Genomic DNA, 14,986 nt, shown 5'->3' with positions numbered 1-14,986 from the left:
ACTTTTGAAAAAGGGAGAATAGAAGAGGGAGAGAGCAAGGGAGGTGTGTGAAAGCAAGGGTGAAAATGGGGAAGAAAGAGACTGATATAAAAGGAACAGAGGAAAAAACATTCTTAAAGATAAAATAAAGTCAAACCATACCATCAAAGGGCACCCAGTTGTGTCTGAAGAGGCCCTGATGCCGCAAAGGGAACAGCAGAGGGTCAACTGCAGCACAGGGACAATAACTGGATTCTTTTATCCCTAATTTGTGCAGTAGCACAGGTTTGCCTTTAGCTGACAGAAAATCTGAATTGAATCTTCCTTAAACAACACCAAACTCATGCCATGAAAATTACAGGAGTAAACAGTTCAAAATGCAGAGTAGATTTATAATCCCTACACAGCCAAAAACCAATTCAAAAGGTTCATAAACTCCACAGAGTTCGCTCTAGGTCATTCATATGTTCTTGCATTCCACAGAAGTGTCTCACGTAACAGGTTACATTGAGGGGGCTAATGCATATTTTCTAATATAAATCAGATTAAAGTTCTGCATGTGTGAGTTATTAGTGGGAAAAGGGTGCCTCCCATGCACGACAATGAATAAACATTGACTGGTCATTCCCACCCAGACGATATAAAAGGTAAAATTCATGCATTCATGCCACCAGGCATTCATTAATTAGGCCTATAATCAATAGCATGTAACAATTGCTATAGAAGAACCATCTTGGTACTTTACCAAGACATATGGCTTATGAAATTTGAGCATAATTTTAAGACATTCAGAAAGAGCCGTTAAAAGTCTATGTTTAACCCCAAAGCTGCCTGTACCTTAGAAAAAGGTGACAATCACTGGAGTCTCTCTTCTCCCACAAGCAGAAACTAGCCACATTCTGTTGTAAGGATGAATTTAATTTCTTTAGATTTTGAATCTCAACAAAGTTCTTTGACCCTTGTGTTTTTCTGTTGCCAGCTGGTGAATGAGCAACAAGAAAGCAGACCCCTCTTGAGCCCCTCCATTGATGACTTTCTCTGTGAAACCAAACCAGAAGCCATTGCCAGGCCAGTAACATCAAATACAGCTGGTAACTAATTTTCTTTATCATCTCTCATTAAAGGAAGATAATTAATTTTAATTTTAGCTTAATTATTGTACTTTTTGCCAGATAACATATTAGTTTCTTATTTTTAAATCAAACAAGATTCATTATTAATTATTTTTACAAAACTGAGTTGGTAGTAAATTACAAATGGATTAATCTGGGAGTAGCAAAACTTTGTTGGTCACGCTTTGGTTTTGTAAAATCAAGACTTAAACCTGGGGTTGTTAGGATCCAGGTCTCAAATTATACCAAAACTTCAGAGTTAGGGGTTGAGATATGCAGCTCTGATTTTAGTCCATTGGGAAAGTGATTTTGGTTTAGTAACTCCTCAGCCTGGCTGTTCTATTGCAAAAACTTAACTATGGGTGGGTTGCATCTAGTTCTTGTTTTATCAAAACGTCCTAAGTTTGGATGATGTTTTTTGATAAAGGCTTAAGTAATGGTTCATGGCCTTGTCTTACTTCTATAAAGTTCATTTAGTCTACAGTGCAATCTTCACCACTGGGCTTTTGTAATGAACATGGCCATTCCAGTTGTGAAGTAGGATTCTTCCCAAGTACAGAGTGCCTTTGTAACCCCATTGGTGAGTGTATGTTACAGATCCCCCTGTGTCTGATCATAGAATATCAGGGTTGGAAGGGACCTCAGGAGGTCATCTAGTCCAACCCCCTGCTCAAAGCAGGACCAATCCCCAGACAGATTTTTACCCCAGTTCTCTAAATGGCCCCCTCAAGGATTGAACTCACAACCCTGGGTTTAGCGGGCCAGTGCTCAAACCACTGCACGGAAGATATGAGTCTGTTACGGTCCTAGTTCAAATTGTAGCACTTCATGCCTAGATGGTGGCCATCACATCCCCACAAAATTATGCTGGAGTGAATTTCAGTTAATGACAAAAATATATATATGTTCATCTAAATAGTGGCAAAACTCCTGATGAACAGTATTCTATCTAATACCAGTGCAACTACTGCCAAGTTTGTTTCAAAGGCTCATTATCATCGAAACCTCTTCTTGTATATTTTTTTCTTACCCTAGCATTTACACTGATCTAAATTATAGAACAGGGTTTTACTTCCCTACTTTATGGGACACAATGGAGCATTAGGTGTTTCTGTAAATGAAAAAAGTTCCTTTATGAAAAACATGAGCCAAATATTACTCCATTTCTGCTTGTCAAAACCACACTGGTCTTCCTGCCACTAATTCTTTATTACTTACAGACTTGCTTTATTGAAAACTTGGGGAGAAAAAAAGAGATACTAAAATGCTATCCCCTTCCCACTGGGAAAAGAAGAGAAAACCTGCAGCTGAGCTCAGGAGCTTTGCTATTGAAAGAATGTAATAAATTTCTTATTTGCCTTGTGTTTCAATAAGATAGAGCAAGTAATAAAAATGACATGGTAATCCTGAAAGCACTCAAAATTAAGAAAAGTATACTGTCTTGCAAGATTGGTTTTTAAGATTTTAGTGTTGCTGTTCAGTGGTATGTTCAGAGGTAATATGCCACTTGCAATGTACAAAGGCTAATCAAAGTAAATTAATCGATCAGTTGAGGGATAATATAGTCAACACAACTACCATATTTTATAAATATTTCATAAAACAGCTTGCCTTATTACAAGCCATTGGAATGACCAAGTGGCGAATTCTAATTTGTGTTCATACATCTTGCTTTGGATACCACTTATGAATGAATTTTTCACATTGAGAAAGAGTTTCAGACAGATGGCACTTGCCAGTTGCCAAGTAAAACATGCACATAATTTGTGTGCACAATCCTGCATCTGTATGCCCAAATCAGGTACCTGATATATTTGTTTGCAGTTACCTAATTTTCAAAGGTAATGAGGGCAATTGTGCCTACAGATTAGGCACACAACTGTACATGTATTTATATGCTAACTGGGCTGACAATTTGCTTCAGTATGTTTTCACAGCTTCAGAGCTGGTAGGGGAAAAAATGCTCACCATAAGCAGGACTGGGAGCGATATTACACTAATGCACCATAAGAGTAGGCCACTGCAGGACTACACCTCCTCTTTCATCATGTCAGATTCCCTCAACCAGTCACCAGCAATGAATGTTTGGCTTCTTCCAAGATATTTCTTGTTTTCATTACCCCACCCCTTCCTTACTTGGTACTCAGTTATGATATCAAACACACCATACCCCAAATACTTTTAGAATTCCAAAGTCAAAACCAAATTCACTGAATCAAGACTTAGAAGATGAAAAAGCAACAACTTAAGACTTCATCCTGGGCTTTGGAAAACTGAATTGTACAGGTTGCTGAAATAATGCTGAGTCTGAAACTAAGTCATCAAAAGCAAGGACATTCAGAATTAAGGTAGGATTATTATTTAAAATTCTAGCACTAAAAGGACACCACCCGGTCAGGCCCTACTATGCTAGGTAACGTACAAACATAATACGGTAAATTACAAAGAATCTTTCTTAATTCACTGGTTAAGACTACATATCATGTGTATCCCCCCAAAAAGCTATGCTGCAACATGTGTTGTTGGACTATATGAACCCTTCCAAGCCCAGTAAGCTGTGCAGGAGATCCTTCATATTAGAAAGGGGGTTCAGCTGAGGTATCTCTGAAGTCTTTGTAATGCCTTTGAAAATATTGACGATGATCATACATAATTCATGCTGACTTCCCAGCCTACCCACACTTCTGTTTCTTACACATGCCCAAGAAAACATTAGCCAAATCTAAGCTCATGCTTGTACAAATGTCACTACTAAAAAAACAAATGCAGTTAACAAGAAGGCAGAAACCCCATCCAAGGTTTCAACATAGTAACAGTTGCAGTGCATTGTATGAACAGGAGGTGCAGTGTTGCCCTGTATGAGGCAGTAGAAAACCATGGTGGTGAATGCTACAGTAGTGACTATAAATTAATGAATATTTTGAGACAAATGGGAAACTGATCTAATATGAGCTGCCTTCCACGAATGTGTCAAAGCCAACAGACAAGGAATGCCTGAAAATTTACAGACAACTAACAGGTGTAACAAAAGAACCTTGGTCAACAGCAGTAAAGTATACACCAGAAGCAACTCTGACCTGTAGGAACTGTAAGTGTCTTCAATTATCAACCCATGCGTTCATGCACCTGGTGAACTTCTGGGAAGCTGTTTGTTTATTCCTTTCCTCCTTTAACCTTGGAATTGGTTATGTGCAATTAGAGGATTAAAACTGATACCTTGAATGTAGTCAGTTTGGCATGTGGACTTTTGGAAATCTGAAATATATCTGCTTATATCATCCTTCTACATCTAAGAAAAGTAAAGGGTGCTTAATATGTAATAAGTAGTCAACAATTTAAATTATAATTGCAGATAACATCTTTTGAGACCTTTTTTGAAAATATTGGACTGCTTTCACATGATATGTTGGTTTTTTAGTGATTTATGATGTTGTCCCTTCCCATTATTCTACTGCAAACAGAGGATTTATTGTTGTATTTCTTTTTGCACTGATGTCAGTTGTTAGGTGTATTTTATCTGCATGGAATTGTTAAATTGATAAAACGTTTTTTTAAAAAAAGTCAAATTGCAGGAAAATACATAAAAATCAGCAGCTTCAAGATTTCAGTGAAATGAAAGATTAAAATTCACATAAACTCAAACTGTTAGAATCCCTAATTCCTTTATTAGAGCTGAGGATTATTATTTTTAGTTCTAATTAATGTGTAACCCAAGCAATATGCATCTTTCAATAGAAAATGGAACATTGAATTAAATGAAACTGAATAATAGTTTTTCTTTTAGCACAGTCAAATAGGTTAGAGGAATGACTGTAGGTACTTCAGGTAGTTAAAGGGACAGCATTCGTTTAAAAAAAAAAGTAATTATAGGTGCTATGTCTGCCCAAAAATACCCCTGCCAGTTTTTGTTGCTTTACAATCACATTTACCTATTTTTGAGAAGAAAAAAATCTCTCAACTCTTATGTGGAAGATTCACATAAACAAAAGGGGAAATTGACCAACTCCACAGGCAAAACAGTGCAACTGAATATACATAGAGTGCTGTCAAATACACCAACTTAAAAAACTGGAAAAGAAAGAAAAATATTTTTTGATGTCTGTTAAAATAATCTTGTGTGTTACTTGTATCAATGAGTAGGTAAAAAAAATTTCAGACAACTGTGATTTTTATATAAGAATATTAACAACAGTTTAGCTTGGTGTGTGTTTCTTGCAGTGTCCAAAAAACTAATTACGGTATTTAATACATTTTAGACTGATATTTTCAGAAGTGCCTAAAGGATTTCTATGCCAAGCTCTTGTTAAAGTTTAGTGGGAACTGAGCATCCAAATCTCAGATAGTTTTGAAATATCCTCCCTAAAACACTGTAAATATGGATGGCCAAACCCTCCTTGGGACCTTGCCTTACCCATATGAACAGTCCCAGAGACCTCATTAGGATGAGCCACATGAGTAAGGCAAGCATGGATTGTCTCAGTGTTATTTTTCACTGGGAGAATTGTGAAGGGAACGTTTTCAAAGCAATTGGCTAGAGTCAGTGTGAATCATTCCGCTCACTCCTCACATGCGTCTTTGAAAACCTACCTCTGAACACAAAATGATTGCAAGCTGTCAGGTAAAGCGGATTTAGTCTATAATCTTCTCCCTAATAGAGCACAACACAGTAGTAATCTCATAAATGGCTGGTACTCAGATGGGTTTTAATTGCTCTCAGTACTTTAAACTGGTGAGACTGGTCCTAATCCTCTCTGGGACAACCAGATCATGTGGGAAACTCTGGGCTAAGACTTTCAAAAATTACTAGTGATTTCTGCTGCCAACTTGAAACAACTTAAAAGGGCCTTTCTGAAAATCAGGTGACTCAAGACCAGCACCCAAAAAAACAAGGCACCCAAAAATCACTAGTCACTTTTCAAAATCTTGCTCATATTCCTTACCCAGTAACCATGTAACATCTACTGTGTCAAACACAACTGTGTTTAATTTAACTCAATTTTGCTTTAGTCAATTAAAACAAATTTAAAAGAAAAATCTAATCAAAGAAATTAAACCTGAGCTCAATACTGAGTTCTAACATTTTGCATCTCTGATAGTATTATCAACCGGTCTGGATCTCTTGGATCTGAGTGAACCTGTCTTACAAACCCAAAGCAAGACAAAGAAGTCAGAGAATGCATCAAGAGGTGAAAACTTAAAGCCTTCAACCCACAGAAAGAAGACAGACAACTCAGACCTTATAAATGTGGATGCTGAGCAGAAGGTCCAGACTGGGAGAGCGCCAGAGAAATCATCATTAGATTTAGGTAAGAGCTGGTTATTTCATCAGTGCCACTCAGCCATGCTTAACTTTACCAATTGCTCCTTGCTGCTATCGCAAAATAGCACCCTGGGCCATCTTCTCATTGCCATGCACCTTCTGTAGACATTTACACCACTGCACAGTGCAAGTAAATTGTGATTTAGTAGCATTTGATACCCACTTTACTCTCAATGTGCGCTGGTGTAAATGACTACACGGGGTGCAGGGCAATGGAGAAGCTGGCCCGTACAATGAAATGTCTTGGTAAGAGGGTAAAGTGTTTTTATAGTGGAGAGGACCTGTTAAATGCAAATCAACCCAATCATTCTTTTTCCAAGGTGCCACTCAGGGTATGTCTACACTGCAATTGGACACCCGCAGCTGACCCATGCCAGATAACTCAGGCTCGCGGGGCTTGGGATAAGGGGATGTTTAACTGAGGTGTAGACATTCAAGCTAAGGCTGCAGCCTCCCACCTCACAGGTCCTAGAGCCCAGTCCGAAGCCCAAGCCCAAACGTCTACACCGCAATTAAACAGCCCCTGAGCCTGAGCCCTATGAGCCCAAGTCAGCTGGCACAGGCCAGCCGCTGGTTTTTAACTGCAGTTTAGATATACCCTCGGTGTCAATTGTGAGGTCACTTTTATGATGGGGACACTTATCTATTAGGAGCTGGGCTCTGTCCACAAACTCATTTTGCAATGTAGATCAGACGGCCATTAGGATAATACATTTCCAAGCTGGGCTGGTTTGAAAGTAATTTATCATCTCTGGCATACTCTCTCTCACTAAACATTTCATATTAGCTTTTAATCAACAAGAGGGTAGCTGCCAGAGAGAGGCTTACAAATGCCAAGTTTTAATTAAATAAAACCAATAACTTATAAATGGTGAGCAATGCTTCTTGTGAGGTAAGCGCTCAGAACTTAAATAAAATCACTGGGGGGGCAGCTTTCTCAAAACTCTTTCCAGATTGTCTCTGGGTGGGATCTTCAAAATCCCACCCTCTTGTTTTCTGGTAATGAATTGCCCAAGACTGAATGCAGTATTCTAGGTGTTGTCTCCCAGGATTATATACAGAGAGACTAGTGTGTGCGGTGGAAAAGACGTTACACTAAAGAAGAAAGGGATCCAGGTGAAGGACTGGAGCTATACATGTTAAATACTGGTAAAGGATAAAAGAGGGCAGTGTCTTTAAAAATATCATCTTAAATACTTCTTCTGTGCTGGGTAATGTAAGCCACTCCTAATAATGGGTCAATGTATGTGCAAAAGAGTAACCATAAGTGTGCATCCTGGATCACTGAATTCTCTCGAGAGAGGTTTTGAAAATGGATGAATAGAAGTTAGAAAAAAAATCCTCATTAAAAAACAAACCAGGTCATCACCTGGAGGTATTATTAGAAGTTAGAGCAAGACACAGCTCTCAAACCAGCCAGGCCCATTTTAGACCTTCCTTTAAAATCAGCAGATATTACAAATGCCAACTGTACTTGTAACACACTGCTTTGCCTTAGGGTGACCAGATGGCCTGATTTTATAGGGACACTCCCGATTTTTGGGTCTCTCTCTTATATAGGCTCCTATTACCCCCCACCCCCATCCAGATTTTTCACATTTGCTGTCAGGTCACCCTACTTTGCCTAAACACATCAGTCCCAGAAAAGCAGTGGAAAATGAGAGTTCCATTCTTGGTCCAAGCACAGTATTCATATATCAAAAATCTCATCACTGGATAACATTTGGCAGGCTAATGATTTTTTTTTTAAGTTAAATTCAGGTCATTTCCTTCCAAACTGTCCCAAACCTGAATCATTTCCAGCCACAAGAGAAAAATTGACAAGGGGAATGTTATCTGTCTGAAGATAACAGCATTTCTTTCCATCAGGGTAGATCTTTAAAAGATCCTGATGTTGAAGAGGTTTTCAGCCTCCAATCTTACATTTTATTGTTTTTTTATTTATACCCTTGTAATTTGTCTAGGTTAGTTCAAGTTGTTATCTGGATGTCTGAAGACCTTAATAAACTTGACAATCAGTTCAGACATGTGATTTAATTGCCTCCATAACCATTTGTACCCATAAATTGCAGGTGCTAAAAGGGAGGCTGGATTTTCAAAATCTGGCCCACAATCTACAGGTTAAAAATAACCAAAACAACCAAGAAGCTGCCACAATCCCTGCAATGTATATAATTTACATTGAAATAACTACGGCTAAGATTGAATCATGGGTATTTTTAGTAAAAGTCATGGACAGGTCTCAGACAATAAATAAAAATTCACCGTCCGTGACCTGTCCATGACTTTTACCAAAAATACCCATGACTAAATCTCTACTTCTGGGGCCCCACTCCTCTGGGTGGGGCCTGCTCCAGTCCTGGGGTTGACTGCCCCCCAGCTGCTGCTCCCAGGGACCGCTCTCCAGATGGCGTCCAGCTGCCCCAGGACTGCTGCTGCTTGGGAGGTCCCCAGGGCACCCCCAGGACCGCTGCTTGGGTGCTCCCCGGAGTCAGCTGCCTAGGGCCTCCTGAGCAGCAGCAGCTGGGGCGGCTGGCCCTGGAGACTGCAGGAGCAGCTGGCCCTCGATCACTCCAGCAGCAGCCGGTGTGGCTAGCTGAGGGGCACCTGAGCAGCTGGCCCTGGGGCCAGCAGCTTGGACGGCCCTAAACTCAGCCACACCAGCCGCTGCGGAAGTCACTGAGGTCGTTGAAAGTCACGGAATCCGTGACTTCCGCAACCTCCATGAAAGAATCGCAGCCTTAGAAATAACTGAGTTCAAGCATAGTCCCACTTATTTCCTGAAGGATCTTAAAATTTTAGTGACTATGAAAATCAAGATTTAGGTAACTTATTGCTGGTTCTCAAATATGTCAATTTTTCCCAGGAATTTCAACTGCCCTAAAGGATTGGGCCCCATCTAAAACATATGCTTTCCGATCATCATAGAAACATAGGATTTTAGTGATTTAGAGGTGCAGTTTCCTCACCACCATTACATGGAGCTGTAGACATAATGTTTTCTGAATTAAGTTCCCTAAAAGATTCATTTTTTTCCAGTAAATATTCAGACACAGCTCGAGAAATGGGATGAAGTGAAGTTTCATGGAGAGAGGAACGCCAAGGGCCATTCAGCTACAGAACGAAAATCTTCATCATCTAGAGCTCCATCAAAAGAGCTTTTATGGTAAAACATGCACCCACACCAATTTTACACCACCATTTACATCACTGCCAACTTTGCTCGGAGATTTCCACTTGAGTTTCACTCACTCACACAAGGGCTGAATTTGGCCCAGTGTGTTTCATTTCTGCATTACCACTTGTAGAACTTAGAGAGGAAGGAAACTAGGCTACTGGGCAAGGGGAGAGAGGCATGGTCCGAGTAAGGGACTGGGAGCCTGGTGCTCTGGAGTGCTGATCCTGACTCACACTTTGACTCCTACAGTGGCTTTCTGTGCCTCTGTTTACCTAGCTATAAAATAGAGAAAACAGTGCTGTGGGCCTGATTCTCCACTTCATTATACTAGGTCCATGATAATGTAACTCCATTGGCTTAACCTGTATAATGGCCAATCAGACCCCAGATCTCTTCTATGAGTACAGGTTGTGTTGATAATTGTTTGCATGGGGCTGAAATGTGTAACAGACAGAACCAAGAAGGAAGAAGAGTCAGTGCACTATCAGTATTCACCAATTAAAAACTACTCAGCTAACAGAACTAACCCAATTAGTCATGATGTATTTATTAAACTGTCAGATATAGTTTCTTGGTGTACAATAATGAATATGTAAATGCATTATTTATAGGTCTACAGAGAACAGGTCCCAGTCTGAGCTGACTAGTGTCAAAAGTGCCTTGGAGTCCAATTCCGCATCAGATTTAGAATTAGTACCTGCAACACAGGTAAGCGATTTTATTAGGTCCAGTTACACAAATAAGGCAAACAGGTGTTGTTTCATTGTGTTACTCTTCACTAATGAGAGAACTGTAAATGGGGTGTTTTCAGTGTCATCAGTTAACTCAATGAGAATTATGCAGCTAAATCTTCACATACTGCATTAAATTGCAAAAGCAGATTATATGTATTTGAAATACATTAGCATCTCAGTGTTCATTTCTTCAGTGAATGAGCATTGTAGCCTGGGGCTAATGCTTCTTAACTTATAAATCTCCTCAGAAGTATATTCCAGTAGAAGTGGAGTATTGATGCATGACGATCATCCAAGCTATGATTCTCACCTTCTGAATAATGATAATGGTGCTGATAAATAAGAAAAATAATTAGATAAATAATTATATTGAAACTCCAATAAAAATGTACCATTCCCTATGGATTGGGGAATTTCGTAGTTACAAAATCATCATCATCATCTTATAACATTCTGCTCAGGAGCAGCAAATAGAGTGCAATAATTAAAAGTGATTTGGGGAGAATCAACAGATTTCAAGAATCAATCATTTACGTTAAAAGTATAACCCAAAACAAGTAACAATTGTTGGGGTAGGTTCCTAACTTAACTTTTTCTTGTTTCTGATCATGCTCTTATGAAACATAGCAGCAAATTCGGAATTCTCTCTCTTTTGGATTGAAACAGCCCATTTTTTTGCTTTTAACTATGTTGCAAAGGCCTATCTATCTGAACAGAGGACTTAGGGATGAACGTGTTTTTGGAGAGTTTTGGAGAAGGTATTTTGTTAGAGCTGCTCTTCAAAGAGTTGACTTTTTGTTCTTGTTCTGTGGGATCTGCTGTTTCTATTTTTTTTCTTTTTTTTAAACATTCATTGTACTTCAAGTAAAGCTCCTTGAACATTATTAGTAAAATTGTTGACATATCAAGAAAGGGGACCTTTGGAAAAACACTAGTTATTTCAATACAGTGACTTTCCATTAATATTCCGCAAAAATCCAGACATTGCTGAGTATTTGTTGGCACACTAAAAAAATAAATACATAAATCGCATAGTAGAGTTATGTGTTACAATCAAACCACATATTGCCAACACTTTTCTTAAATTGTATGATTTTAGGTTCTTTTACTTAAATCATTTTTGTCACTGATAATAGCCTGTGGATAAAATTCAGCCATTTTATCCTTTGTGAGCACTTTAAACCTCTCACACTTAATATAATCCAATAAGTGAATCATTTTTCCTTTACAAACATAAAAAATCAAAATAAAAGAATTACACTGGATTTACTAACGTAGTGAGGAACATTCAGAATCAGCCATAAGCTCAAGAACATGAATAAGTGACAGAGGCCTATTTAAAAAACAAAACAAAACTATTTCCAACAAGGCCTCAGGTGAGAGCAAGAGGCAATTTTAGACATTAGGGCTAAACATGAACACTGCATACAGCTGGGCACATCACTGGCTGGTGTAAATTGTCAGTTCAGTGGAAATCAGTGGATCTGTGGCAATTTACACCAGCTGAGGATCTGCCCCCGCATTTCTATTCTGAAGGGTTATTATAACATGTTGCCTAATAAGTCCAATTACCACCTGGATCACTTTGGTTATATATTATGCCCTGTTCCCCTGCGCTTCATCTGGCTGTTTGCCTTTCATCTTGTAAGGTCTTTGGAGATGGACTGGGCCTTCTTCTGTGTTGCCTAGCATATTGTGGGTGCTAGTGAAATCAAACAATAACAATAATCACCAGTAATTCATATGATTCAGTTTGTGACCACCCATCCTCCAGGTAGGAGAGCTTAATTTGGATCTACTCTGACTTTTCCAAAGAAGTGGGAAGCCGCACAAAGCGCCTAATGGCCCTGAGAATAAGACCACAGGATTTGAAAAGTAAGTGACTGGAAGAGTAGTCAAAAAGCAGGATGAAAGTGACTGGGAGAATGGGAAGAGACAGAATGAGGGACACTCACTGACATAAGGGAAGAAAAGAATTGAGTCATACATAAAGAAGAAAGCTCCTGTCCTGTTCCACAGAACAAACGGATTTAAAATAACTAACACCATTCACAAGAATGAGTCCATTTACCTCCTTCATGTGGCTGCCCCAAGAATCTCCTCCCCCAATGAGTTGCTCAAAGACATCAGTGCAAATTATATTCTTTACATCCCCCGCTAAATTACTGCTAAAGAAACGCTAAATGTTGCTGTGCTGCAAGGATCCATTCATTTATATTTTACCTCTCTTACTGCTTATGATTTAATGAAATGGAATCCTCATTTTAGGATCCTTATACCATCTTTGTTGTCAATCTGGGATCATAGTATAGTATTTCCAGCCCCTTAAAGGCAGTACGCCCATTCCAGATGGAGCTGTTTTTTTAAAGCAGAAATGAATGTGCAGAAGCAGGCTGGAGAGAGATAATGAAAGCAAGGGCGAAGGGGGAAGAGCAAGATGGAAAATTCCAATGTGCAGAGAAATGATGTCAGAACACTTCAGACCACTAGCCTAAATCATTCTTCTAAATACAGTGCTGGGCGTCTCAGAAGTCATGCAGCCAAGCCATTTCCCAACCCAGCTAATGCCCAGCCCAGCAAACATGAAAAGGAGCCAAACTCAGATACTCAATTCTGAGCTTTTCAGCATTCTGGAATCCTATACAGTTCACTCCGTACCTAATAATAATGAAAAAACGGTGAGAAATTTGTTGACCGAGCAGGTGAACAGATTTTTTTACTTTAAAAATGAATTGGATGCTTAGAATCAAATTCTGTCCTCATATCCACCTACTCCATAGCTTGGAAAGCAGCGGGGTTGCATGAGTATAGATGAGGGCAGAATTTGGGTAGCTGTAATCCCTTGATTTAAAGGAGATTGCGCTGTCGTAGCTGAAGGCAGGATTTGGCCATGACACCTTGTAGTGCAGAGAGAGAGAGAGAAAGAGAGAGAGAGAGAGAGAGACTGCTGCTGTACATTGTAGCTGTAGTGTCCCTCGCCCTAATCTCCTTTAGTTCCTGGGCCCTATAAATCCCCTTCCCCTAATCCTATTAGCATCCTATTATTATTGATAATGAGGAGGTGCTATGAGGATCCTAAAAAGCTTCCTTTTCCCAAACTCTCCTGTCCAAACTGTCCATAGCTGAAGAACTTCTAAGGAATATGAGAGGGAGTCCGTACTTCAGTGCTTATTAACATATCCACAGACGTGTATAGCAGCCTGTCCAGTGGAACAATAAGTTGTACCGGAGAAAGAGCTCAGCAATGGTGGAATTAGTTCTAAATTTAGGCTCTGCACCTCCTCCTCAGAGGAGGACACGTTGTAAGGTGTGTTGGACAGGACTTTCTGGCAATGCTTAATTAAATTTTATATACTATCATCCATACATGCAAAGGGACAGAGGAGAGGTTAAGCATACAACCTTCATTTGGCATTTGCTGTTTTTTGAGCTCTCAGTTGCACAATTTCACTATTCTATCCAGGTCAGAGCATGGGTGGGGGTTCAAGGACACAGATTATACAGTTAATAGCAATAATTTCCCCTTATATAGCATCTTCTATCCCAGGATCTCAAAATGCTTTGCAACACCCGTGTCAGGTGAGTATTAATATCTGCATTTCACAGATGAGGCACAGAGCCACTGAGTGACTTGTGCCAGGTCACACAAGACATATGTGGCAGAGCAGAAAATAGAACCATGTTCTCCTGTCACCCATTCTGTGCTTTACTCTTCAGATGATCCTTCTTTTCCTTACCAATTTTCACCTAACTGCAAAATCTGAAATTATTCTCCTGTTTACCTTAGCACTAATTCTAATAGAATGACACCTTCCTCTTCTTTATATTTTATACACTAGATTGACACGTTAGCTGTGGAGAAGACCTGCTAGGTTGTGTAGTTCATTTCCCTGCATAGTACCGTATGTTGTCTCATGCTTTGGCCAGTCTAGCTTTAAGTGCTTCCATGCCCTCTTTTAGGAGAGTATTCTTCAGTTTAGCAGGTTTCACTGGCAGGAAGCTTATGTGTACCCTGGGTGTGTATAAATCAAGCAGACATTCACAGAATTTGTAATGTGTGGCATTCTGTAAGAACAGTTGCAAATTTAGTTTACTGACTCTGTAGTTTTGCATCTGTTTCCTATTAATCTTCAAGCAGAGTACCTGCAGAAGCAAAAAAATCTCCATTTTTTATGCTGCACATGTTCAGTTAGACTAGTTTCCATAAAAGTAAAATGGCTGTAACATCAAAATAAGAAAAGGTTGAATTGACTTTGCCAAGTTAAAAGAGAGAGAAAGCTAGAGTTGTTGACCGAATGCCCTGTGTTTATTATTCCCGATAAGTGGAATTTTTTTCATCTCGAGTCATATTCTAGTATGGTCAAAAAACATTACTGAACTGATGGCCAGTGACAGCCATGGAACTTGGTTACAAAGCATGTTTCCATAAGTGTTGCAAAAAGCCTCATCATATTCACGTGTGGAAAATTATCCCCAATAAAAGAAGATATTGTGGAAAGGAATTTTAGCCCTTTCTGTGGCTGCTCTTTTTCTGAAATAATTAAGAGCTCCAATACTTTATACTAGCACCAAAGTGCTTGTGGAGGGACCACTCAGAGTAGTTTAATCTCCCTGGCCCATTCTGTTTCATGTCCCATGTGCTGGGTAATAACATGAAAGGACT

At 39.4% G+C, this 14,986-nt stretch overlaps 1 protein-coding gene across 1 annotated transcript in view; it reads left to right on the top strand.

Moving 5' to 3' along the window:
- The window catches only part of PEX5L (peroxisomal biogenesis factor 5 like), a 65,310-nt gene that overhangs the window by 14,064 nt on the left and 36,260 nt on the right, over nt 1-14,986 (top strand). Inside the window, exons 2-5 of the mRNA XM_045029031.1 lie at nt 959-1,070; nt 6,188-6,397; nt 9,451-9,577; nt 10,201-10,297. Of these exons, the coding sequence (XP_044884966.1) occupies nt 959-1,070; nt 6,188-6,397; nt 9,451-9,577; nt 10,201-10,297 (546 nt within the window). The remainder of the gene's footprint in view (nt 1-958; nt 1,071-6,187; nt 6,398-9,450; nt 9,578-10,200; nt 10,298-14,986) is intronic.

This window comes from Mauremys mutica, chromosome 9, assembly GCF_020497125.1.
Source record: "Mauremys mutica isolate MM-2020 ecotype Southern chromosome 9, ASM2049712v1, whole genome shotgun sequence".
In the NCBI taxonomy this organism is placed as follows: Eukaryota; Metazoa; Chordata; order Testudines; family Geoemydidae; genus Mauremys; species Mauremys mutica.
Note: the sequence above shows the minus strand (reverse complement) of the source record. Positions and strands in the feature narration are given on the sequence as shown.